The 26,177-nt window shown below is 42.6% G+C and overlaps 10 protein-coding genes across 10 annotated transcripts, besides 1 other annotated feature; 3 read left to right on the forward strand and 7 right to left on the reverse strand.

The window, feature by feature from the left end:
* Positions 1-855: 855 nt before the first annotated feature.
* On the reverse strand, positions 856-2,558 carry UA08_09321 (hypothetical protein; the record flags this gene model as incomplete). The annotated part of the gene is made up of 2 exons (XM_020265251.1): positions 856-1,971; positions 2,073-2,558. 2 exons carry the CDS (start codon positions 2,556-2,558, stop codon positions 856-858), a joined length of 1,602 nt encoding a protein of 533 aa, XP_020115586.1.
* A 702-nt stretch (positions 2,559-3,260) lies between these two features.
* Positions 3,261-5,295, forward strand: UA08_09322 (hypothetical protein; the record flags this gene model as incomplete). Its single annotated transcript, XM_020265252.1, has 5 exons — positions 3,261-3,266; positions 3,311-3,463; positions 3,560-3,994; positions 4,048-4,357; positions 4,409-5,295. The coding sequence occupies 5 exons, from the start codon at positions 3,261-3,263 to the stop codon at positions 5,293-5,295; spliced, it is 1,791 nt and encodes a 596-aa protein (XP_020115587.1).
* A 280-nt stretch (positions 5,296-5,575) lies between these two features.
* UA08_09323 (hypothetical protein) lies at positions 5,576-7,236 on the reverse strand (the record flags this gene model as incomplete). Its single annotated transcript, XM_020265253.1, has 2 exons — positions 5,576-6,895; positions 6,970-7,236. 2 exons carry the CDS (start codon positions 7,234-7,236, stop codon positions 5,576-5,578), a joined length of 1,587 nt encoding a protein of 528 aa, XP_020115588.1.
* Positions 7,237-8,023: 787 nt separating this feature from the next.
* UA08_09324 (hypothetical protein) lies at positions 8,024-10,272 on the forward strand (the record flags this gene model as incomplete). The annotated part of the gene is made up of 2 exons (XM_020265254.1): positions 8,024-8,323; positions 8,383-10,272. The coding sequence occupies 2 exons, from the start codon at positions 8,024-8,026 to the stop codon at positions 10,270-10,272; spliced, it is 2,190 nt and encodes a 729-aa protein (XP_020115589.1).
* A 196-nt stretch (positions 10,273-10,468) lies between these two features.
* On the reverse strand, positions 10,469-11,534 carry UA08_09325 (hypothetical protein; the record flags this gene model as incomplete). The annotated part of the gene is made up of 2 exons (XM_020265255.1): positions 10,469-11,197; positions 11,268-11,534. The coding sequence occupies 2 exons, from the start codon at positions 11,532-11,534 to the stop codon at positions 10,469-10,471; spliced, it is 996 nt and encodes a 331-aa protein (XP_020115590.1).
* Positions 11,535-12,438: 904 nt separating this feature from the next.
* UA08_09326 (hypothetical protein) lies at positions 12,439-12,978 on the reverse strand (the record flags this gene model as incomplete). Its single annotated transcript, XM_020265256.1, has 2 exons — positions 12,439-12,584; positions 12,624-12,978. 2 exons carry the CDS (start codon positions 12,976-12,978, stop codon positions 12,439-12,441), a joined length of 501 nt encoding a protein of 166 aa, XP_020115543.1.
* Positions 12,979-14,098: 1,120 nt separating this feature from the next.
* On the forward strand, positions 14,099-15,082 carry UA08_09327 (hypothetical protein; the record flags this gene model as incomplete). The annotated part of the gene is made up of 3 exons (XM_020265257.1): positions 14,099-14,382; positions 14,440-14,647; positions 14,735-15,082. The coding sequence occupies 3 exons, from the start codon at positions 14,099-14,101 to the stop codon at positions 15,080-15,082; spliced, it is 840 nt and encodes a 279-aa protein (XP_020115542.1).
* Positions 15,083-15,436: 354 nt separating this feature from the next.
* Positions 15,437-16,896, reverse strand: UA08_09328 (hypothetical protein; the record flags this gene model as incomplete). The annotated part of the gene is made up of 5 exons (XM_020265259.1): positions 15,437-15,705; positions 15,754-16,121; positions 16,171-16,484; positions 16,537-16,572; positions 16,630-16,896. The coding sequence occupies 5 exons, from the start codon at positions 16,894-16,896 to the stop codon at positions 15,437-15,439; spliced, it is 1,254 nt and encodes a 417-aa protein (XP_020115545.1).
* A 1,637-nt stretch (positions 16,897-18,533) lies between these two features.
* On the reverse strand, positions 18,534-19,754 carry UA08_09329 (hypothetical protein; the record flags this gene model as incomplete). Its single annotated transcript, XM_020265260.1, has 1 exon — positions 18,534-19,754. One exon carries the CDS (start codon positions 19,752-19,754, stop codon positions 18,534-18,536), a length of 1,221 nt encoding a protein of 406 aa, XP_020115544.1.
* A 2,277-nt stretch (positions 19,755-22,031) lies between these two features.
* On the reverse strand, positions 22,032-23,172 carry UA08_09330 (hypothetical protein; the record flags this gene model as incomplete). The annotated part of the gene is made up of 3 exons (XM_020265261.1): positions 22,032-22,510; positions 22,735-22,852; positions 22,957-23,172. 3 exons carry the CDS (start codon positions 23,170-23,172, stop codon positions 22,032-22,034), a joined length of 813 nt encoding a protein of 270 aa, XP_020115541.1.
* Positions 23,173-23,645: 473 nt separating this feature from the next.
* Positions 23,646-26,177: part of a repeat region (Identified by RepeatMasker using a combination of RepBase library and repeat library created with RepeatScout) that runs on past the window's edge.

Here is a 26,177-nt window from a genome sequence, read left to right on the forward strand (position 1 = left end):
ATGAGTACGGGGTAAATGTTGTGTTGTACAATACCAAGTTAGTTGCATACCGCCAGTTGGCTGGGGATGGGGATACGATGCTCCTCCGCACGCAGATCTCCGCACTTCAAAGGCACTCGGCGTTCTGCCCGAGCCGGAGAATAATGATGCACCATGCTGGCTAGCATATGTTCCGGTCTACGGAGTACGTTCTAGGAATATGCACTTCATGATCGCCAGAAGTGGAGGATGCTAGCGGAGACCAAAGCGGTAATCCTGCGGCGAGAGTTGCCCGATTGCTCGAAACCCTTCCATCCCCGCTATTAGATATGTTCTATCTGGTCCAAACGTGCAGACCGTAGACTCACCGTACTGTTTTGTGATACGTGTCTGTATGTTATTTGGATAGGTCGATATGACTGGGTTGAATTACTAAGGATGCCCGGATCGTGCGTACTCAGCCACCACCGATCCCTGAGTACCACACGAAAGGTAGAATCCCAAAATAAATTTGCTTATATTAGTAGGTATTATGTTACTGATACCTCATAGATGGTGAATAAAACTTAGTACTGTGGCAGTCAGTTCAATCAGTTCTCTGACACAAATTTGAAATCCAGGACTAACAGGACTAATAGTTGCGCAAATCTTCAAAGATTTACTAGACAGTAAGAACTAAAACTTTGGTGAAACTTGGATGTCTTGGACAGACGTGAACTTGGTATAGCTAGGTACACAAGGTTGTAATCCGATGCCACCAAACGCAATCATTATATCTGTGTGTATATAATGATATTCACTGCCTATAGTCTGTGTAAAAGTGACATGGAAGCTACCGCTTGTATACTTGCAGTTCCAGAGAGAAAATCTCACGCTCTACGCCTGCTCTTCCCCTGGAATAGCGCGGCGTCTTTCCTTGATTTCGCTTTGAACATTTCGTGCATAGTTTACTCCAAAGCCATGCTTGAAGACTTCACGTATATCTTCGAGTGTCATTCCTTTGACCTCAGGGTAGCAGAAGTACACGGCAACCCAACCGAAGAAGCAGATGCCAGCGTAGAAGCCAAACGCACCCGAGGGAGTTGTGTTTTCCATCTGAGTGAGAAACGTTGAGGCAACTATAATGTTTGCACCCCAGCAACTCATCGTCAGCATCATTGTTCCTATAGCTCGAACTTCCATCGGGTAGAACTCAGAAGACAGCCATGCTGTGCTGCCCACTCCCGTCGAATAGAAGCCTACGTAAACGACCATGCATACTAAAAGCACGTATGCCGGCGAACCGACGTCGTTGGTCTTCAGAGTCAAGTCGTGATTGATTGGAATCCAGTGAAAGCATATCGTTGCGAAAACCAAGGCAGCAGCCATTCCCCACATAGTACACAACAGAATGCGACGACGCCCAAAACGGTCAACTGCCATTAGATTGACCCAGGTGAAGATGAAGTTCGCTGCGGCGATAATAGCCCCGACGGCTACAGGGTTACTGAAACCCACCAGTGCGAAGATGGTTGATGAGTAGTACATAAGGCTATTGAACCCACTGAGCTGGGAGATAGCCATCAGCCCACAGGCGGCAACCATAGCACGGAAATTGCGTGGAATCACATAGAGCTGCTTTATCTGAGCCCAAAGACTCTTTTCCGCATTCAAGGCCTTAGCCTGATCCACATGAAACGTAATATGCTGCACTTTGTCTTGAACCTGCTGTTCAGTGGCATTGGGGAAAATCAAAGCAAGCACCCTTGCTGCTTCTGCAGGCTTATTGTGATATACGAGCTGCCGTGGAGACTCAGGACAAAATGGTAGCAGGCAGCAAAGCACAATTGCTGGTACAGCGCCAAGGCCTGCCATGAACCGCCATCCATTCCTAACCTCTGCAAATGCTGCGCCAATACCGTAACTAATCAGTTGTCCACCAGTAATTGACATGTTGTCCAGGCCAACCATTCGGCCGCGATACTTTGCTGGAGCAACTTCCGCAATATAGAGCTGCAATTATTAGTGCAAGTCATTCAACTTCTTTTAGTGAGGGACGCAATTTAAGGGGAAAGCACTATCAGGGACAGCAGCGAATGAATATAACAGCTCACCGGGACAACCATCGCGGCTGAACCAACCCCGAAACCAACTATCAAACGACCAACAGTCATTTGAGGAATTGAAAACGATGTCGCTTGGATAATGGCACCGAGGATAAAGAGAACGCAGCCCGTCACAATAGGAATTTTTCTACCGTACTTGTCGGCGATTAAGCCGGCCAAAACGGAGCCTAGAAAGGCACCCCCGGAGGTAATTGAAGTTATGAGCTCCGCTTCGCTCGAATCCAATGCCTTGCCTAGGTCGTCTCCAAGGTATACAAGAATAGCGGAGATGATACCAGTATCGTATCCAAACAGAAGACCACCGATTCCAGCAGTAATTGACACCAGCCAGGCGTATTTGCTAGACTTTGTGTTTTCGATACTGTCCAGCGCATCTATGTCGACATTTATAGTGACTAACGTTTCGATATGCTGAGCGGGTTCGTCCTTGTCATCCATTTTATCGATGGAAATGCGGTCTTTAGTAGAACTCATGGCGGTTTCTGACGCGAGGAATGTTAAAAGTAAGACGTGTGCTTGAAAACAGTGCCAGGAACGTGAAAATAAACATATACCATATTACAACAATGAATTGTTATAAACAGTGAGCCAAAGACCCGTCCGAGTTTAATACTCCCTATGGCAGTCAGAGAGTTTTGTTTCACAACTGTTCTGATAGGCTGCCCGGTAGCTCGACGTCATTGGAACGATATGTATCCAAACCGGTCTAGCGTGCGTGTATCTGGCCCCTGGCCCCTCCCCCGGATTTTCCCCAGAGCGGCAATTGAATCGCGGGGGATTTGACTCGCCGACTACTTACCGCTCCAGGACTATTTCTCGGACGGTGTTTCCCTCAAAAGATTGCACTTTCTTCCTCTCTGGTCGTTCAGAATTCCCTCACAGAATCGCTAGAAGACAGAGATCCACATGATCTTACATCATGGCCCCCGCTGGAAGAACCAAGGCAATTCCCTGGTGAGATAGCCAAACCTAATCGCCGACGTGACGATTAAAACGGAGCTAATTGACGGGGAAATATACAGCGAAGAATGTCGGAGTAAGTACTACCATACTACTCAAACTAGATCGGCCCAAAGTTGAGACAAAGGCTGATATCATTTGCAGACCGGCATCTGAAATGTGAGTGTAACAGTAGTTACTTGGCAGGCAATTTACGACCATGTTGTTGCCGAAAACATGATAGTATGTATATTATGTGGAATGTTTCAACTGATCACACGTTCTAGGTGACGGAAAGAAACCAGTATGTGGTCGACGTGAGCAAACACAGTCATCCTGCGTTTGGGGCTTGCCCAAAATCCGCTTCCGTCACAGCTCAAGTGCCAAGTATGATGCCGACTTTGCTGCGGACCAACAGTGGACGACTGGTACAAGATCTGGTAGGTCAACATGAGTCTTGCGTCCGTTATTCTCGCAGGTAGTCACATTCAAAGGAGAAATAAAGATAGAAGGACTAGGACGCAACGTCATAGCAGGCTGACCATAGGAGTGTAGTCAACTACGAGTATGTTGATGAAACCGCCGATATAGCTAGCTGGTATACTACAGATTCTCCATACTTGTCACAAAATCGCCGTTTATCCTCTGAGAGCGACCAGCAGCCAACTTCGCAGTCGTGTACCCCAGATCAGGGAGGCCCCACAGACATAGGCCAAGCGTCGCCGCAAAAAGGAAGACATGTATGCAAAGAACAGAAATGTGATGGGAAGTCCTTGGAAGTATCATCGGATAATGCATACTCCGTCGCACCTTACTCTCCAATATGTCCTCGGTCAAACTACAGCCTACCCGGATTGAAAGAAGATACACTGCAACCAAGCATAAATAACCAGCCGATCTTGTCAGGATCCCAATTCACACTGCAGGAAGCATGTCTGATGCGTTACTTCGTTACTGAGCTCGCTCACTGGGTAGGTATAAGTCCTTGCTCCATTCCAAAATTCGAAGCTAAAGCATTGTCCAGTTTGATTTATGCGACAGTAAGAGGCACTTTGAGTTGACTGTACCACAGCGGGCAATGTGTTCAGCTACACTCCGCAACGCTATTTACACTACTTCAGCAAGGCATATTACTCGTGTTAAGAAGTACTACGTTGGAGATCAAATCAAATATCACAATAACGTACTTTCGAATTTGAAACCAGAGACAGCTCTTTCATATCACAATAGGTGCATAGAGCATTTAGTATCGCTTTCAGATGATCCTATGCAAGTTAATGATGAGAATCTCCTTGCTGCTGCCGTTATACTTCGTTTCTATGAAGAAGTCGATGGTAAAGTAGCCCTTTTTCCCATTGATGATGGACAGCTAACCATTTGTTCAGTTCCGTTCATTGACGATGACAATGAGAATGGCCTCAGAGGAATTCGAGTATTCCTACACCCCGAAGATATTTCGCCAACTACAGACAGATCACTGCGACATGCAGCCTACTGGATAGCTCTTCGTCAGGAGATACTCACAGCGTTTTCCAAGCAACGACCATTCCGGCTCCCATTAGAGCCGTGCAAACATTATCGCACATTCGATCCGGCTGATGATTACGTCTGGGCCAATCGGCTAGTTTTACATTGTGCTGATGTGCTTCACTACTGTTTTGGCGCTGAAAAGGAGATGACAAACCGCGACCCTATGGAGTATACGCCGGGTATTTTACTTGCTATGGAGCGTACCGATACTCCCACGAAGCCCTCAGACACGGAGCCGTCTGATCGTCTCGAAAAGTACGATGATCTCGTCGCATTCGAAACTTTGTGGACGGAGTATGGTCCGTCTTCCTTTAACCCTATTTATTCGCGCGAACCCGATAGATTCCGCGGAGATATCTTCCCCCAGTATTGGTATCTCAACAACTGCCATGTTACGGGGATTCAGCATCTGGAACTGGCTCGTATTCTTCTCATGGCACATAACCCACGATTGCCTCGTTTGGGGCTAAATCATCGCATAGCTATGTCTTCCGTAGATAGGGATATCAAGGAGACTGTATTGCGATTATGTGGAATGGCTGTTTCCAATTCACACTGCCCACCCACAATCGTCACTGCCGGGGTAGCTATTGCTTTGTGTGGTGATAAATTTACCGAGAGAGTTGAGCAAGAAGCCTTGTTAGGGATTCTTTACAAGCTTGACGACGAGTATGGCTGGCCTACGCAAGAGATATTCAAGAGCCTTCGAGAAGCATGGGGTTGGATCGAGGAAGCTTGCTAGTCTTCTACGACGTTGTGCAACGTATAATGAATAATAAATTGTACTAATAACGAATGCTGATATGCGTATGCAACTTGTGCTTATATTGTTACTGTTGTAGTATAGATCATTGCATAGACGTAACTGGGTTACATCGGGTTGCTACCTATCTAGACATGTAATTATAACATCTCGCGCACGAGATTCAAATTTCATGCGTTGAGTACAATCAATATAAATCCTAAGCTAGTGAGTCAATTTTTCTTTGCAAATTGCGAGGTTGATTTTATAATTACACCCATCAAGAAGTCACCAACTTTTCACTCTCGAAAGTTCTTTTCCAAAGTTTGACAGGCATAGGTCCAGACATCAGATTGAAACTTTCCCATCGAGCTGGCTCCCAGTCTACACTGAGTAATGCGAGTTCATATCGATGGATTACAGTAGAGAGGACCACACTCTGTTCAAGGTAGCTGATATTTCGTCCTATGCATCCTCTCGCACCTGCTGAGAAGCTGATAAAATACGGCTGCAGTTCCTTTCCCTTCTCACCAAGCCATCTCTCCGGTTGGAAGCTTTCAGGATCGGGAAAAAGGGATGGATTTCTATGCGCCACATATGCTGAGATGGATACTGTGGTATCCCCTGCCACATAATCATTCATGATTGTAGCTCCATCTGGAGGTGTGCGACGCGGAAGTCCGAACGTTGTAGGCGGATAAATTCGTAGCGCCTCATCAAGGCACGCACGTAGATAAGGTAGGTAACGAATCTTGTCATATGGTGCAACTACATCTTCCGGGTCGAGAACGGCATCTAGTTCTTCCCTCAATTTTGCCATACAACGCGGGTTCTTGAGTAGAAGAAACATGACATTATTCATCGCTAGAGCGGTTGTATCAGAGCCAGCATTCATCATGATTGATACCTCAGCCATGATCTCGCCGAACTCCATCATGTTCATATGGCCTGACTTATTCTCCATCAAGCTAGCGAAGAAATCGTCGAGTGGCTCGCCTGCCTGATACCGACGGAGACGTTTGCATGTTCGGTGCCAGACAATATCATTCCAACCTTCGTTCAGCCGCCAGTATTCACGAAATCGACGCGAAAAAATCTTGCTCAGTTTCACAAGCATCGGATACCAATCATAGCCCCATACAAGATTTGATTGCGCCCGAGCTGTGGCGTGAAGACTTGCACGATACGAAGGGACAGTGTACAGCGTGCCATCCATACGCTCTGCCATGCAGCTATCATTTCCAGCATCTAGAAAACCGAGCCGCTCGGAGAGACCAATATCGGCAATGGCATCAATTGTGAAAAAGTTAGTCCAAGCGCGGTAGTCGACGGTGAGGTCATCGGAGGATATGAGCTTTTCTTCACTCCCACCAGGAGGTCCAGTGCAGCGTGTGTCGAATGCGCGAACCAGTCGCTCACATTTATCGGCCACCTTGTGCTCCCACCCTTCAAGGTTCTTAAGGGCGTATGCGGAAGACAGAATCTTACGTTTACGAGCGTGATCGGGCTTATCTATCACGTCGGCCAGATGATAGTGCGATCCTGCAAGAACTGAATAGAAGCGGTCTTTATCGCATGGTGTACCATGCCCATAGATATCCTAGGTTTATGGTTGACATGAGCGTTGCTCTCTTGACCAAGCGTAATTTGAATAGGTTTCCCAATCACACATACCTTGATTGCCTTAGGGTCCCCATATGAGAGTGAGTTTGGACCTATGCGGATTACCGGAGCATTTTGGTGCGCTTGAAGAAGCTTTTTTGATCGGAAGCCCTGGTGCGCTTCGTAAATGAAACTGAGATTGGTGAGGCCTGAGAAGGTATTCAAGTTGGGATATTTTCTGAGACCTTTGGGGTCACGAAAATATTCTACCACCGGATATAGTATGAGGTAGGAGATAAGCAGAATGCTTATTCCAAAGAAGAAAATTGGCCCCAGCATGGTATTGTTATAGGTCAAATTAGCAAACAACTATGGAAGTGCGGAACGGATGCAATATGGTAGGAGGCGGCGATATGCTAAGTAGCATAGAAAGGAAAAACGCGGTATGGAACGCGAAATGGATCATATACAACGATCTCTTCTATTTATTCCCCCGTTGGTGTTCTCGCTGATATGTTCATCATTTAACTTGAGTTAGCAGAGGTTATCTGTTACAATGCCCCTCCTATCATTACTGGAAGCGCAAATAGTAACAATAACGCCAAGTGAACCAACTTTCCCACATCCAGTGAAGTCACTCGCGATAATACTTTTACTATTAAAACCTGGATCGCTCGTTTTGCGGGCTTAAAGTCTGGGGCAGCAAATAGAATGCAGAAATCCTGCACTGGCTGAGCACAGATAGCAAGAGATTGAGAACAGGCAAGTATTCTCCGAGCAAGATTGATACAAACAGTCCGCATCTACTGGGGAAATGAGTTTCCGGGATGATCATGTTGTTGGCAAAATATGAAGCAACCAGGGTTCGTGGTAAGCCTAAGCCTGCCATTCGAGGGCGATCATGATTACCCTTTGGGAAGTCCCGCTGAGGGCAACTCTCGCCGACGCTAACCCCACGATCTTCCCTTCGCCCTAGATGGATTGTGTCAACAACCAAGGCCAAATAAACGCATGGACAGCATCATTTGCGGGGAAACATTCAGCTTGATTTGCGTTGAATAAGGAAGTGCCTCTTAGCTATGTGTATATCAGCCGGGGCAAAGCAGGAAAAGTAGACAAGATAAATATGCGTTCATGGGCTTGCTTTATTTCAACCATTTCGTGCGTCTGGATGGAGTTTGCATATTCGCCGCCGTGGCTTCACGGCCGATTCCTGAACCTCATCACAATACCAAATGTAAGCTACGATGATATTGCTGTGCTGGGGGTAGTAGCTCTTGGTAGCATCGCCTACCTTCTACGGAGCGTTACATTTTCCAAGTCAGGTCCATATGAATACAAGCTCTACGAGCGACCGCAAGAGCTCCTCAATAGCAAAAAACTCCAACCCGCGACAAGGAACATAGCCCAGAAGTTGGAAGAAGATGTATGTTTATCCATCCAACTTCTCTATTCAGCGACCAAATGCTAACGCGTGTTGCTAAGGAGAAAGATGTCGTCATATTCTGGGGATCGCAGTCCGGCACTGCAGAGGGGTTTGCAACTCGGTTGGCTAGAGAGCTTCCACGACGTTTTGGAATTCAAGCTATCGCTGCTGATCTCTCTGACTTCGATCCTGATACGATTGCGCTCATTCCGCGTACAAAATTCGCTGTTTTCATTATATCTACATATGGTGAGGGTGATCCAAGTGACAACACCACGGAGTTTTGGAATTTCTTGCACCGCACGTCGGATATCAGCCTTGCCAGACTCCGATATTTTGCCTTTGGTCTCGGAAACAAGAACTATAAGTATTACAATCGGGTTATTGACGTGGTCACAGCTTTGTTGAATAAGTTGGGAGCTCATGTTTTACTACCTGTCGGCCACGCAGACGACTCGCTTGGTACAACTGAAGAGGACTTCTTAGAATGGAAGAAGGATGTCTTTGCTGCCTTGAAGCTCGAACTGGACGTTGCGGAGAAGGATCCTGTTTACGAGCCGACATTCAGAGTCATGGAAGACGATTCACTTACAATAACTGATCTCAACTTGGGTGAGCCTGTCCAACGAGAACATGGAAAGAAACCAAACCTTGTATGCTCGCCCATTCGACCGCTCCCTATCAAACTTGGCAGAGACCTTTCGAATTCTGCAGACCGTAGTTGTATTCATATGGAGCTCGATCTTTCATCATATCCCGAAGTCAAGTACAAAACGGGTGATCATATTGCCATTTGGCCTATGAATCCAGACGGCGAGGTGCATCGCTTGATTAGGGTACTTGGATTCGAGCAACGACAAAACACTCCGATTGTCCTTCTACCTTGCGTGTCCGGTACCAAGATCAAAGTGCCAACACCAACTACCATTCTCGCCCTTTTTCAGTATTATCTCGAAATTTGCGCACCAGTATCCCGTGAGACTGTGCAAAATCTCGCTCAGTTTGCGCCGACATTGAGTGCGAAAGAAACGCTATCGAAGCTGGGAAAGGATAAAGAATCTTACTACAAGCTTTTACTTGACAAACATATCAACTTGGGTCGGTTGCTTGAATACAGTATTGGTGGTGAACGTACACCTTGGGAGAGTCTTCCTCTCTCTTTCGTTATCGAGAGCCTGGCCGCTATGCAGCCTCGATATTATTCCATCTCTTCGTCGTCAATTGTGCAGCCACGGCAATTGTCATTGACTGTTGCTGTCTCGGATTCGTATGTCAACCCTGGACATTCACTTGAAAGGATTCCCGGATTAGCGACAAACTACATGCTTGCTCTCAAACATGCAATTTCAGCAGACCCTGCTCAGCTAAAGACTCGTCCTGCTGATCTGACATATCCTTTGAAGGGACCTAATGATCAGTTGCAGTCTAGGAGAATATACGCGCATATTCGCCATTCCAGATTCAAACTTCCGGTTCTGACTTCATCGAAGATTATCATGATTGCTGCTGGAACTGGAATTGCTCCTTTCCGCGGGTTTCTCCATGAACGAGCTCGGTTCAAAGCCATGGGTCGAGAAGTTGGTAGCATGCATCTTTTCTTTGGTTGCCGTCTTTCGGGGGAAGATTATCTTTATCAGGACGAATTAAAGTTCTTGAAGGAGTCACTAGGGAACAATCTACAAATAGTCACTGCGTTTTCACGCGAAAATCCTGATTGCAAGGTCTACGTTCAAGATCGCATCCAAGAACATGCACAGGAGCTTTGCACCATGCTGATGGATGGCAGCACGTATCTTTATATCTGCGGCTCAACAAAAATGGCTCGGGCTGTCACTACAGCACTAGGCAATGGCTTACTAGTGAAAAAGAATTGGGGTGATTCTCAGTTGCGGTTGTGGATGGAAGGACAGAAGAAACGCGGTGCATGGCAGGAGGATGTTTGGGGTTGAACAGCATTCACAGTAAACAGGCTTGTATACTGATAATTGAGACGTGACAATATGTGGATTTCGATTCTCGTATGGTTTTTTTTTTTTTAAATAACTTTTGCTAACTGGATTCTTGATATGAGTCAAAAAAAAAAAGCATGAAAATTGAATACAAGTCTATTCCATATCAATCAAACAACAATCTCAAGCTTCATTATCAAGACGCCCTTCGTTGCAACTGCAATTCGTGCCATTTTTGACCCTCGACTTGTCTCCTAATAGTCGTTTCAAAATCCTCCGGCTCTCGCCCCAAAGTCTCTCCGAGCAATGGCGTGACAACGTTGCACTCTCCATTAGCAATAGCCTTCCAGGCTGTTGCCCACTCTTTACTCAGATCAACTCCGTGATATGTCAACATTGGCGCGTTCTGCGGTTGGGCAGCATATTCTTCCACAGAAACCTTCTTGATTCTAATATCGTTTCTCCCAATGATCTGGCTCACGACAGCCACTGTTTCCGCAAGAGTCAACACTCTCGAGCCGGTTAGTAGAAGAATTTGGTTGGAATACGGAAACCCCAGCGGATTCTGAGCATAAGCAGCGATTAGTTTTGCAGTGGCCTCCCCAAGCTCGTCGCGCTTCACCCACGCCACGCCGGGAGCAGATCCATCATGCGGGATTTTGATTTCGGTGACGGGGTTTCTAGGATCAAAGAATGCTGTATAGATTGGGAAGGACTCGGAGTAAAGGCCCTCGCGGATGACTGTATATGTAAAGCTCGACTGATGGGCTCGTGCGAGTTCTTCCAGGTAGACTTCGGTATCTATATGTGCGCGCATCACCAGCGCTGCAGTTTCTTTGCTCAGGTTTCCCCCGAACGCGAGGGAGGAGTAGAAGATGTGCTTGACGCCGCTGCGAATGGCAGCATCGATTGCCATGCGGTGTGCCTAGGCTAAAGGTCAGATTGAATGCTCAAAGAGAATGGTAAAGGCGCATAGTATGGCAAAATTGACGTACCCTGGAGCGATGCTCATGCTCACAGGAAGCGTAGGAAATCAGAAATAAGACGCTGATGCCTTCAAATACGCGCTCCAGAGACGCTGCATCGTCATAGTCTGCGCGCCGGACCACAGCTCCTTGTCGGCTTTCAGCAGCACGTTTCTCTGGATTACGAGCGAGCAGAGTAAGACTGGCTGCGGGGATGAATTTTAGCAAGTGTTGGATTGTGCTCTCTCCAAGCCCGCCAGAGGCTGGGAAAATGCCAATATCCTTTGCGTCGGTCATGGTCAAATATTTTGTCAGGCTTAGCAATCATCTATGAGCTATTTATTTGTGTGTTTTTGTTTGGTTTAGAAGTGCTTTATATAACTAGTGATGTATATATGTATTAGAAATCATTCCGTCATAGAGGAGACCCTGAGTAATAAGTCCGCAGTGTCTGTCCTGCTATTCTCATGCATCATCTGCCTTATCAAAGACCGAAGCTGGGATAAGACAAAATTTTACGGCTCTTCACCTAACTATCTTTTCCTACTAATGCCTTGCACAGTGAGTTTGACAATATCCGTTTCTTTCGATGATGAAGTGGCAGGTGGACTACAGTGCCTTCGCAGTAGTGTTAACACCCCTGTTTCGCGCTAAATACACCGCCGCTTATTCTGCCGGATAAATCAAAATCTAGACATTATCATTGGCTTGAAAACTTTACAAAAGCTGAATTAGGAAAGCGGTGCGGGTATTATTTTTATTAGTAAGCAGGAGGTGTTAACACTACTGCACCCCCACTGTACCTCCGACGATGAAGACATTCCCTGGCGACAACATGGAGACTAGGACAGGGTCAGTGAGAGTGAGGACTCGTGTAAGTAGATACTTGGATCCTAAGAAGGCTCAGCATACATCTATCAGGCGGTTACATGCTATAAACGTCGCATTGGGTGATCGTCTAATCTTTCGTGAAAGACTAAACATTCACGCTTGCCGTTTTCATCTACTTCTTCTTTGTATGTAATTGCATCGATTCCTCAACCATGCGCCATAATCTTAATCATGTACCTAGGTAATGATGTTGGGTGTAGGGTTGGTTTACTGTACTCAATCACCTTAAATTTTTGTATGAATTTCATCGCCTAATAATGTCTTTTGCATACGTTGATTCCTTCATGTATAGGCTTCCCAGCGCCCATTTCTAACAGAGGTTGCTAATCAGCTCCATGTATTGCGCTGCACCAACAGCTGTCAAGATATGCCACCAGCCATGCAGTTCCAGAAGCCAAGCCCAGGGAAGTCCTACTGATTTCCGAAGGTTTCTCAACTCCTGACAAGCCCTGAGATCTATTTCCCAAACTAGAAATGCTATTACCAAATACGCACAGGCGCTTTTGAACTTTCCAAAAAGCCTGGACTTGGCCTCTGCAGATCCGGCATGGAGACTGATCAAATACAGAGTACGCGGCCACACGAATGTCAACATGGCGGCAAACAGGGAGGTGTGTACCATGAGATTGCCACTTTGGACGTAAAACGCAGATGCAGCGCAGGTAATTCCATATATCACAGCTGTGATGACGCCGGCTCTGAAATGTGGTTGCTTGGCGCAGTAGAGACGCTGAATCAGTGATGCGGCAAGGAATAACATCGATAAATCGTCTGAAAACTGGGCCATCTGGCGTAAAGTTGCATGGAACAGGAATGAAGCCACTCCCACGAGAAAAAGAGACGCAGCCATGAGGTCAAATCGACCTGCAGGGCGTCTTGCATAGCGGATAGCAAAGTACACTAGATCAATCAGTCCCCCAGGATCAGGCCACAATGACGAGCCATATTTGCAAGGTAGGTTTATGCATACTGTAGGCAAAGTTACTCAGTGAGTTGATAAATTCGGCAATGTATATTGTCACCGCGTAGTCCTCCTCGCAGAAGCTGCCCAAGTAGTCTGTCAGCTACCGACATTCATCCAAGCGAATATAGCAAACGATAAAAATAGCTCGCAATAAGAGCGAGATATTTGCAGGACGTACTTGGCAGCGCTGGATGAAGGACTCCATATTCCAGCATCGGCGTATAAATCGCCTGCAAAGTGTCGGGTTTTATGGCTCATGGTGTCAGAGAGAGAGGGGGAAAAAAGCGGGCAGGAAAGTGAAAGAGAGAAGGTTAATAAACGAAAAGAGCACAATTGTTGAAAAGAAAACGAAAAGTAGAGACATTCGGGTTCACCTTGAAAGGTTTTTATGCGTAGATAAAAGCGGCTGCCTGAGGGAGCACTAGCCTTAAGTCCAGGCACTAATTGATCATTAATCATTAATGCCATGTTAACTGACTACCAAGTAAACTAGCGTTTTATTGTGCTTCGCATCGCTACTCTTTTTCGGTTTGTCAAATGTGGTCGAGCTCAAGGACAAAGTCAAATGGTATACGGTGCATCATTTATGTATTAGTAACCCCAGGAATGACTTAACCTTCTTTGAGATCTGAAGAAACATGTTCGGCAGTTTGTAGGTTTCCCTTTTCCCCTTCTGGTTTTCGTTTCTACATGGCTCCAGATGTGAGAAGGGAGGCTATTTACCTAGGTATATTATTCCATGCAGCGTTCTTCGGGAGATGCCCCGGGATGTTGCCGAAGAACCCTAAGCCAATTCTCTCTTGCTTAAAAATCAAGAGAATGCCTGCTTAACCAATTATCTCGCATGCTGTTCACCGCCTTGAAGTATTCGAGGCGTATCTAACTCCCTAGCCGTTGAGGCTCTCAGTGGCTATGCCCAATCAATGTGATCGCACTTTGCTCTATTCCTCTGCTGGTTGGCAATCATTGATCGAAGTAGTCCCACTTGCCTGCGAAGCATGTAGCGATGACAAGCTTCTCTGGTGGGAGTATGGGAATGAGCCTGATCTCTACTCGACATCCGCCCACAGACCAGTTCGACCGTCGACTTGGGACAGTTCAGCAGTGGGTGAATGGAACGCAAGAAATCAAGTCGCAGATATCGCAACATTGTCCGACAAAAATATCGAATGCAACCTATGGGTACCTAAATCCCTCCTTTGCCGGGGTTGATAACCATCTCAACCCAGGTACAACATTTGCGGATGGCCTTGATGTAGACAATTATATCAAGCTTATATCAATCCACAAGTAAGGGACTTGCCTTGCCCTCACCTTCCTTGAAAATAATGCCATTGACTTGCATAGCTACATCGGCGGCGCAACAGAACCAGGAGTTACCCTTCAAAAGACTTTAATGAATCACACTTCCAACGTCGAATCCGCCTCAGCTTTTCTCGCTGTTCGCAATGAGTTGGACTATACTGGCATCCCATTTGTTCTGGGAAAAATGAATTCCCCTTATAACGAGGGTGCTCCTGGCCTTTCCAATGCTTTCGGCACTGCGCTATGGGACGTCGATTTCAATCTTTGGTGTGCATGGCAAGGCATACAACGAACACACATGCACCAAGGTGTTCACTTTCGCTACGACTCCTGACAGCCTGTCCAAACCAACGATACCACCAAGGCACCTTACTATGGTAACATTGCCGTGGCTTCTATGCTGGGAGACCTTACTCGAAACTCGGTGCAAATTGCGAATATTCCTTTGCCCAGCGACTTAGAGAGCGCATATGCGGCGTATGTGGATGGGTCATTGGAGCGTATTGCAGCAATAAATATGCGTGATTACAATTATACGGTCAATGGCACCTTCTCAATCCCCAACCCGGATCCAAGACCGAGTCAGCCGTACACGTTCCAGATTCCGTCTGATGTTTCTTCAGTTTATATTCAGCGACTATCTGCCAATGAAGTTGGACTGGGGGAAGCCCGTGCGGTTGAGTAATGTGATTGTTGGTGAAAATTCTAGTGTCCAAAATGGTCATATAGTTGTTGAAGTAGAGGATTCGGGTGCTGCCATAGTAAATTTGGTTCGCGGTTGAAAGTTGTCGTGCTACAAATCAGAACATGCCGCTCTATTGGGAAGGCCTTGAGGAGGGATTTAGATTAACATGAAACTTAATAGAACAGGTATCATACAGGCAAAGAAGAGAACTTGTACAGAAGGAAGTTCCGTAGATAAGATATTGTAACTATGTGTTAAATCCGATGTAAGGTGTTGTCGCCTGTCCCTGGTCCCTTATGAAGTACAATGCACGCGGTTTTTGCATTGCATGCACTTCTAAGATATTCCCTTAGCTTATGGAGAGAAGGGATTGCTGTACCCGGGGCAAGTACTATTAGCTGGAACGAAGAACCCAGTAGTGTCAGAGTAGGTCGTGCCAGCAGGGTTAGTGATGGTAAGTACAACTTGACCGGGGCCCCCTCCATTGGCCCATAGCATAGTAATAGGTATCAGATCACCGGTGCCAACATCGATAGTGACACTTCCTGTCGTACTAGGGTAAGTTGCTTGGTAATCGTAGTTTGTGTTCTGATAGTTACTGTATGCATTTTGCCCATGCCAAACTAAAAATGCATTATCAGAAGCGTCACTGCTGCTTAATATGTGATTACCTGGACCGTCTCTAGCCCATAAATATCCCTGGAAGATAACGACAACGTAGCCACAATCCTCGCCGGCAGGCACTGGTGCGTTGCATGTATAGTTTGTACTGGACGTGGAATATGTTGAACCAGTGTGGAACTCGTTGACGTTCTCAATATAGCCACTGAAATTGTAGTTAGGACTATTAAAGTATTGCGGATCGAATGGTATAGTGCCCGCAAATGCGTAAGGACTGGTATAATAGTACCAGTTTAGCCCGTGCTGGGTATTCGTAGGGACAGGAGTGTAGGCTGTGGTGGTAGCTGTGTTGGTGGCAGTGGCAGTAGATGAAGTGATCACTACTATATCTGTCCACGTTGTAACTAATGCAATGTAGCTATTTATCTATTAGAGATTTTTTGAGCCAATAGGCCTTCGTCACTCACGCAGTTGTAGTTGGAATCGTGGTATAATCAACAGTGGCCGTTAATGTTCCAGAGCCCACAATATCCGTTATTGTTTCCGTAACTGTAGCAGAGGGTCCAAGAAAACATTCACATGCAGAAGAGATGAGTGAATCTTCCAGCGAGAGTATTAAAGGAGGCGTAGGCAGAATGATATGTGGGGTTTCTGATATTATCTGCCTCGCCTCTAGGCCTCTGGCTGCTGGGGTGACAATCGGAGCCTCTTGGGTTCCAAATAAAGTGCCCGTGTAGCATTCGGTGGTAGGTGAAGTAACTGTTGTTGTTACTGTGGATATCTGTATTTAATAGTCAGAGACAAAAGCCAATTGCAAAAATCGCGCTACATACATATGGGATTGGAACCGTCTCGGTGAGGGTCGTTGTCTGCACGAAGTTGTCAATTATAAGACACTTAGCTTGACAGTGGAAGCAAATACTCACTGTACTGCCTACATTCAGGACAGTTGTGGTCACTGTGATCAAAGCAGAAACAGTCTGAGTTCTGATCGTGGTTGCTAGGGGTGTTGTAATGGTCGTTGAGTCCCAGATGGTAGTAACATACTGAGAACAGAAAGCAGCAGCGGAGGAATCTGCGCTGATTGATGATACAGCATCAGATAAACACGAGCAGGTCGCGGTGGCAACATTGGGATAGACAGTTAAGATCAAAGTAGTAAGAGTTAAAGTTAGATAGTGAGACAGATCCATCATGGTTTTAGTTTGTAATGCTTAGGTAGTTGATCCCTCGAAAAGCTATATATGTTATATATGCTATTATGATTGCTATGTAAATGCCGTCGATGGTGGGCAATATTCCCTTATTTATAATGTCTAGCTTGGTAACAATTCCCAACTGTAGAAGGCACGTTAGAGTAGCGGTTAGTCACTATAAACACGAGAGCCCAACAATTATCTTTGTTTTCTTTTTCCAAGGGTCAGCCGACAATAACACCGGGAAAAAAGCAATTCGGCAAGACATACAGGTTTGATTCAGTCAGCCTCTGCAGACAATGCACATGCATAGTTCATGTAGGTCTCTACAGTCCAGCCAAGTCATAGAGACCCTAACAGTAACATTGCCAAACCGCGTAAGAAAAGCGACTGGCTGCATAGTGTGTGATCATATAGTTTTTAGAGTAGATAGACTACCTTGAACCTTGAACTTTCAAGGTCCATAATCATTTGGCTATTATGTCGCTCGGTTCTTCCTTACCGCTTGTAGCCTACGAGAGTTACAAAGTCTGCGTACTTTAATTACTACACAGAAAGTTGGTTGAACTGAGCTTGTATATGGCTCTATGAAGCGGGGGTGGCGTCGTTCATCGGAAAAAATTTCTCACATTGCAAGGAATAAAGTGTGCAGTAGCCTGCATAGAAGGTATAGTCATTGTGATTGACATGCTTTCTCATGCTTGATGGGCACAATCAACTAGCTAGATGACCTCTCACGCGTTATATTCTTATGCAAGCATACTGTTTTGGCACGCTTTGTTAGCTATGATATGGCAATTGTTGCTTTGAGCGATACCAAAGCATTTGTCACGCATTTATGCGCCTGGCGGTACTGTTTCAATATCATGCTAGGTCGATCAATGCCGAAATTCATCTTTATGAAAAAGAAAACCGGCCTCTGATAAGTCACAAAATCAGCTCGAAAGGAAAATAGTTCGACTGCGTAAATTTCCTTCTTCGAAGCTTCATTAGGTTGACCAGGTCGATCTGGCGGAATGCAAGTATAATCACAATTTGAAGAGTAAGTAAGTTGTAATGCCCTACATATGCAAGAAGTGTAGTTCGTAACATGTCACGTAAACAGGGGGATTTATTACTGCAAGACTAAAATTTTGAACCAGTCTAGTATGCATCTGCTCGCAGGAAGGCTCAGTCAATGAACTCCTTTTGGCATCATCACCTGCTAAACCCGTGGCCATGCAGCGCAGTTAATAGCTACTTTCAGTGTAACCTAGACACTTAGGCTTATACTCTTGAAAAGTATCGTCCGAGAACAACATGCAATACGAATGTGGGTGTGAGAAAGTTTTTGCTTATTGGGCAGATTATTTTGAGGAACTCCAGCTGTGTTCTTATTGCACTCCACAGACGTGTCCTGGAAAAATCGAATAATCCCTTCAGTATACAACGCACTTTAAAAGTTTGGTTTACTAATCTTACATCGCTAAGCAGGTACGACTTAGAGAAACTGACTCTCAAAAGAGATAACGATAAAAAAGCCGAATCTTTTCAAGAGGGGGGTATCCAGATACTATACAATTGATAGGAGAGCGATGAGGACAGGGTCTCGTTCATGCTGGCAGGACAGCATGAATATCCTCTTTCGACATGAGTTAAATCCATCGTGTATCTAGTTGTTTGAAACTCTCTACTCGCTCGGACCATTGATCATAGAAAGGCTCAACACTGACACCTTTGCGTCGCATGACAGTATAGATTTCTTCACATGCCAAACGAGCATCGTGTAACATTTTATCAGGGGCATCAACAGGTCTCCGACGTTTGTCCTCATAATGCAAATCTAGAACGAAACTCAATGTCTTGAGATTCGGCAGATAGTCTGATGATCCGAACGTTTGTAACCAATTGTCCCACTGATTTGACTGAACCAATGAAATGGGGCCTCTGAATCTTAACGTGGTTAGGTTTGGGGGGAAATGTCGATATAGCTCCGGTAGTAGACTAGAACGTTGGAAAATATCGCCAACCGACAGGACTAATGTCCTTAATTCAGCCAGCTGACAAAGGAACTGAGGGAAGAGTTCCTCATTGGTGTAGCTCAGGTCATGACGAATTGTGGAGCGAAGGTTTAGTATAGACGCATTCAAGGTAACGTGAGGAATGGCTAGTGTCATTCGATGAAAAGTGTCGATTGCGCCATTCTCTAGGGTTTCCAATTTATCAAGACTGACAGAAACTTCTTTTGGAAGTAGTTTTTGCCGTCCCAGATCCATTTTCTCAGAGATCAGGACCTCGCCACGACTAGAGTCAGTCCGCTCATTGGTGGTTCTAAATCTGCTGTTGTAATCATGCATCCAGTCAAGTACGAGTTCGGGAAGAAAAGATACTTGTATTTTCCTTTCTTCGGGTGTGCCTCTGTGTAGTGTCATAAAACGTGGTTCTTTCTCCCCTCTGTCAATAGCTTGATGATGAGCTCTCAGTAATTCTTCGCTCGATGGCCCCTCAAACCGTAGTCCCGACGTTAGCAGTAGAGTCAAGTGCTTGACTTTGCCCTCTAGGATAAAGCGGGTTTGTACGCGTTCTGCACAGGCCGAGGATATCAACAGTCGTTCAATAGGCCAATGTAGTGGCAGATTTCTATCGTTGAATCCCTCGTTATATCCTGTATCCATCTCGAGCTCTCTGATATTAGAGAAGTGCTCGCCGATGATGGACCATTCCAAATCCGATGGAGTATCCTCTTCGATCTTGAGACTTTGAATGGTGCTTGGAATTTTACACAGTTGTGAGCGCAGCATCGCTTCCACTTTATCCTTGTCACTAGTAAGCGGTCCTTGCACCTGAACAGTAAACAAATTCTTATTCCGCGCCATATTCACTAGTCGAGACGAAAACAGACGACATCGCCGAAATGATATCGAAGACTTTTGGGGGACTTGGAAAAGACAAATGCATCTCAAAGCTGCAGTATTGCATGCATGGCGAGTTATCAGTCTTGTGTAAAGATTACACTAGATATTTCCAAGGTTCATCAGTCACGACAAACTCTTCGAGATATAGGAGGAGGTGGTTCTCTTACCATAGTGACATGCATTGCATCGATCCCCCTCAGCAATGAATTTTGAAACCGAGAACTCTTGTAAGTTATTAAAACGAGAAGCCTATGAAGCACGATTTGTACAAGTAGGGTCTTGTGTGGCACGGTCAATATTATCGGAAGAATTTGCAACATGGTCGTTGCTTTTTGCATCCCTGTCCGGCCGGCCAATTAGATGCAACCGAACATATAGCAAAAACAAGAATGCCTCACAATACAATGATAGTCGAGGAAATGACGAGTAATGTGCAATCAAGGAGATCATTATTTAGTGATTTCTCTTATTTTCGAAGGCATATCCCTGAATGTTATCCAACTCTGAGGCTATAAACCAATCATATTACGTGTCTCATTTGGTGAGTTTGTGATTGGCCCCTCTAAGTTTTCAAAAAGCACTATTTGAGTCTATTTTTACTAGGCTTGACCCGCTATGATGGAGAATAGCCAATTACATCCATCCATTGTAATAATATTCATCCAATCATACTGCCTGTCTTCTTCTCTTGTTAACTATATCGATCACTTTACACAAATTCCTTCAGAGCAACATCTAGACATCGAGATTCAACAAGAGGTGAAGAGCCCGGCAATGGTGCCAATCCGGCCTTGTTGTGCCAAACAACCTGCATTCCTATTGCCCTAGCACCAACGACATCCCCGCTGCTATTGTTCGTTGCATCGATGCAAAAAGAACGGTAGTAACATCAATAATGTGTGAATCTTTAAGGATCAACACAATTGCCCTCTTGCAGCTTGGGGAAGACCAAGATTAAATGCAAAGGCTTGCCTATAATACGATTGAGGAATATATTGCTATTTGGAATCTAAGTCGAGGAAACTCGATGAATGCATTTCAGCTCACATTATGACGCGACGAATTACGCTTACTATATTGTTGCTCGCATTATGCAGTGTACATGGTGTTTCACCAGGCTTCAACATCATGCTGCGAAACAAGCTGAATCAAGGCCCAGAGGTGACACAATCGCGTTCTTGATGAGAACCCTGTGTCGCATTGTCGCGGGTCTCGATAAGAGAGAATGTGCAAAAAGGAATGTCTATTCGATCGGAGTAGCGAATCTTCTTATGGCTTGCCTTCCTCGGTGCTATGATTCTTGCATCGGACAATGGATGGAGAACTGGCTACGTGAGTTGTCAGATCTCGCAATTTTAGAAGAAGGAAGCTTTTCTATTGCGCAGGCACTTGCACTCGCAGTCCTTGTCAACAAGGAAAGGTCGAGAGGAAATGAAATTTACGCAATTGGTCTTCCGCAAGGCGATGGGGGTGGCTGTGGCAAATACTCCTCATATTTCAGCCAACATATTGATGGAGTTGTGATCAAGTGGGGGGAAAGGAGCTCAAATAGACACTATTCAAAGGATGTATCTTTATGGGACAAGGAATAAGTCTTGAATTTATATTTCGTGCGTATATCTGACACAACGCAGAGTTACCCCACCTTATTTCTATAATGTTTATTAACGATTCTAAGCATTCACATTTGGACATTGGTTTATTTTTGTGAATTCTACTTGTTCAGAATCAGATTGTTAGATCGAATCCCCTATCATGAACTTCCATCTCCTACCTAATCCGGTGCTCGGGAACGAGACTATCAGGGTAGGGCGAGGCGACGTATATATACCAAAGAATATATATATGGGGCATGGTATTAGACCGAAAAGAGTCCTTATTGGCCAAAAATGAGCAAGTGGGTTGTCTATACTTCACTAGGAGTAGCGTACTGCGGTATAGCCAATTATTTAACTGCACTGTGGAGACACGCACCGATAAGGATATCGAGGTATAAAAAGTCACGAATGAATTCTTGTAGCATTTCGAATATATGAATACTTAAAGATGGAGGTGGGACGCTAGATATTCATGTACCTTGAACATGATATCATTGTGCCTGAAGTCAACCGTGAAATCAACGGATATTGAATGCTCGGTACGTATGGCTTCAGGTTACGGCTACATTTGTAGACAAGTCTAGATTTCGTATACACAGATTGTACCGTTATTAGTTGTCAGATCTCCGCAATCTTGACCCTATTTCTTCAATGCCGGTGTATCCTCAACACGAAAGACATACTTCACAGCGCTAGCCTTTCCTTCCTTCAGATCTCTCAACGCGCCTTCAACTCCGTCCAACCCATTCTCTCGAACCTCGTAGGGATGACCTGAGAACCAGCCCTCTGTCAAACCCCTGGAAAAATACCTGAAGTAAACGAACCCAAAATCTGGATCGCCGGGAAAACTTCCTGGCTGGCCATGCACACTCCGAACATTTGTTTGCAAGAGCTTGACCCCCGGGGAGAGAGAAGATAACTGGTAGTCGGCCTGGGGTAAAACACACGCGACTATTCCGTGCTCTTGGTCGAGAACATGTAGAATATTCTTGAGACTTCCATGATCACAAACCGCATCGAAGACGTGTTGTAACTTCTCAAAGTTGTGCTTTCGAAGAAAGCTTTGTATCTGATCTACCAGAGAGTCTGCACCAAGGCGATAGTCGACAATTATGTCGCCTTTAGAACGGTCAATTAAAGATTCCACGTAGTTCGACGGGAGAAGACGCCTAAAGCTGCGGTCATCGCTGCAAGCCTAATGCGTCAATGTTAGAAAGGCACCAGAGGCAGAAATGATTGTACAACTGTGAGTCTCACGGAATCGTTGCTGCCTCTATATATAGCTGGTATTAACGACAATTTTAGATGTAAATAACCCTAGCATTTACATCAGACAGACCAACCTTCAAACCACGTCTTTTGGGGTATATGAAACGTAGTCGATGCCCACGCCAAAGCGTACTCTGCGTAACTGCCTCCAGGCTGCATGATCTCATGAAAGGCCGCAACTCTATCGCCCGGCTGTTGGCGTTAGCTATGCGTTCACTATGTGGTATATAGACCACTACAAATGATTATTGTCACGAGGACCTTCCCAAAATAATTTTATCGTTGGATGTTTGTACCTTGAACTCGCTGACATTTTTGCCCACTGCGTGGACAATTCCAGCAATATCGTCACCTTGGTTGATGTGCACGTCTGACCACTCTGGCCGCTTCCAGTCCTTGGGATTACTGCCCGATACTATGACTTTGATGACGACCTGGTCGTCATTGGGGACCGGTATTGGCGATTCAATCGCTTGGGTTTTAGGGCCAGGATGAATGATTAGCTCAAGCATATTGCTTACCTACCTGCACAAATTCGCTTGTTTGCCTTATTCGCTTCGCAACTGGAAAATATGTGAGATCAATAAATATGCCTTCTCTATCCAACACCACGGACAAATTCTAGAGGGTGAAAATCGCGGTTAATAATTGGCTTCATTGACAGTTACGTAGTGAGCTGCGAATTTCAAGGAAGAGATTATAAATCAAGCATTGTACTCGGGCCTCGCTCGCTGAGGGCCTCATATTACACTAACGGCGTCTTCAATGTTGGTTGGCTGTACAGCTTATCCAACATTTTTAGGCTGGCTGGTTATTCGGCTAACTTGCCAGCGCCGTGGTACGCACGTCCAGTGGAGGCGTGCTACAATTTGAAAAATTTGAGAAATATTAATGAATTCTTCGAATATATTCATGCAGAAGATGAGGAATATGAAAGCCGGCCAGAGAATCCCAATGTGGCAAGAAGTCATCGTTTAAAGATGGATACGGCAGCCTATTCGTACAACCTTACCAAAATGAATTTTATACATAACTTATATTTTACTATGAACTATAGTCTAAATTCTATAATGTATAAAGATTATGTAATAATATAAGTGCAAATCAATTAAAACCTTCTATAATAATTATATTAATAGTATAAAAATACCTCTATTAGTAAATAGATAAACTTAAGATCTTAATAAAGAGAAGTAAAAAGGATTCTAGAACTCTTTTTTACTTCTTTGCTTCTCTTATATATAATATAAAAAATTCTTTTTTATTTCTTATATAAGAATATTATATTTGTTTAATTAAAGATAATTATTTAGAAGAAATTTTACTAAGATAATTTATTATTATAAGTAATTAGTAAGCTAATTAATAGGGGTTAATTAGTTAGATATTTAACTAATTATTTCTAATTAACTTAGTTCTTAGTTAATAATAAATAAGATATTATAATAAAATAAACTACTTCTTTACTTAATAATCTATCTTGCTAATAAAAGTTTAATATATATTATTAAATATAAAGTTTCTATATATTTAACTTATTGATTTACTTTCTTATTTTATATTTATAATTATTTTAAATAATATTATAGATTACTTTTTATATTAAAAATTTAAATTATGAGTATATAATATATATAAAATATCTAGCTTGTGATTTCTATAGCTAAGTAAATTTAATCTTTAAAATAAATATACTGCTATCTTCTATAATTAATTTCTTAGGAGACTTTTTTCTAAGAAGTAATCTACTTAGACCTAGGTTATATATCTTTTAAGTATCTTATTAATTACTATTAAAATATTAATAAGCTGTTTGTTATAATTATTAAAAGGCTAATTTTAAAATATAATAAAATATATTTATATTTAATATTAGCAGTCCTATATATAGTAATTAAGCTGCTTCTATTTTAGCTCCTTATATACTTTTTATAATGATTTAGCTATATTAGGAAGTACTTAAAGAGAAGAAGCAGATAATTTTTTATAATTAAGTTTATATAATATCTACTTTAATTAATCTAAGTGTTAATATTTATTTTAAAATAAAAGATAAATTTATTGAGATATTTATAAAGAATTTTAATATATAATTTTATATTTACAAGACATTAGATATATAAGAAGTTATAGTAGCTAGATAATTCTAAAAAAGTTAGAGATCTCTCACTATTTTGTCTAGTAATATATAGATTATAATAAATCTAAAGTCTATTTTAATGAAGTATTTTTTAATAATAAAGAAAAAAAAAGATAAGAGTTATTAATTTATAATTTATTTATATATTAGCATTAAGATAGATGAGAATAATATAAATAATATACTACTTCTATTTCTTATAAAAGCTATTAAAGAAAAAGTGATTTATATTTTAGAAATAAAAGTTGAGGAATCCTATAATAATGATAATAATAATAATAATAATAATGATAATACAAAGATTAAACTCAAGCTTTTAATTATTAATATTAATATATTTTGTGACACTTAAGATATTTTTAAGAAATTTGATAATAATAACTATATAGATATCTTTAATAATAATCTTAATAATCTCTCTAATAATATCAACTAAATTAAATTGCTTGAATTAAATACTATATTATTTAATTAATTAAATAAGAAGCGATTATTTAATATTCTAAAGGATAATAGAAAAAGTAAGGATTTAGATATATAAGATGATTATCTTAATTATATGGAATCTTTTGTTAATACTAATAAGAATTTATTATTAGATGTATTAGCTTTCTAGATATATTATAAGAAGATAACTAAATAAGAAAATTTATCTTCATTGATTAGACTTTTCTTAATTAGAAATCTTTTTTATATTTATATATTTATTAATATTGTGAGGTATTTTTTATTTAATTACTATAATTGATTCTTCTTTATTTTATCCTGAATAAATATTATATAGTTTATAGTATTAAAATATTCTTTTATAGTCTAATAGTAAGTCTTAAGCTTCTTATTATATTATTTTTAAGTGTTTATTAGTCTTAATAATTTTACTAGCTTAGGTTTCTTCTATATATTGAAGTGATTCTATAAGCCTTGTTGTAATTATTAATATGCTTAACAATATATATAACTATCATCTAGCAGGCAATTTTCTTGTAATATATTTAAAAAGTATTTATTATTTTGTAATATTAAATTATAAAGGTTAATAATTTTAACTAGTAAATATTTATTAATATTTATAATTAAGGTTAGCTTATATTAAATAATCTTTGAAAATTATTATATTCTAATTATTTATTCTCTGCTGTAACTTTTTTAAAAGATTTAGATTTAATATTATTCTAAAATTATCTATAATATGTAGATGATAATAATATATTATATAAAGCTTTCCTATTAGTAGATATTCTTAATCTTTCTATAGATGTATCTTATGAATATTCTATTTTTAGATAAAATAATGAATTTCCTACCTAAGTATAAGAATATAAATAGCAAGAAGTATAATACAGTCTATAATCTGGCTTTTAATATATAAGTCTTATT

This window comes from Talaromyces atroroseus (genome assembly GCF_001907595.1).
Source record: "Talaromyces atroroseus strain IBT 11181 chromosome Unknown scaffold_20, whole genome shotgun sequence".
NCBI classification, from domain to species: domain Eukaryota; kingdom Fungi; phylum Ascomycota; class Eurotiomycetes; order Eurotiales; family Trichocomaceae; genus Talaromyces; species Talaromyces atroroseus.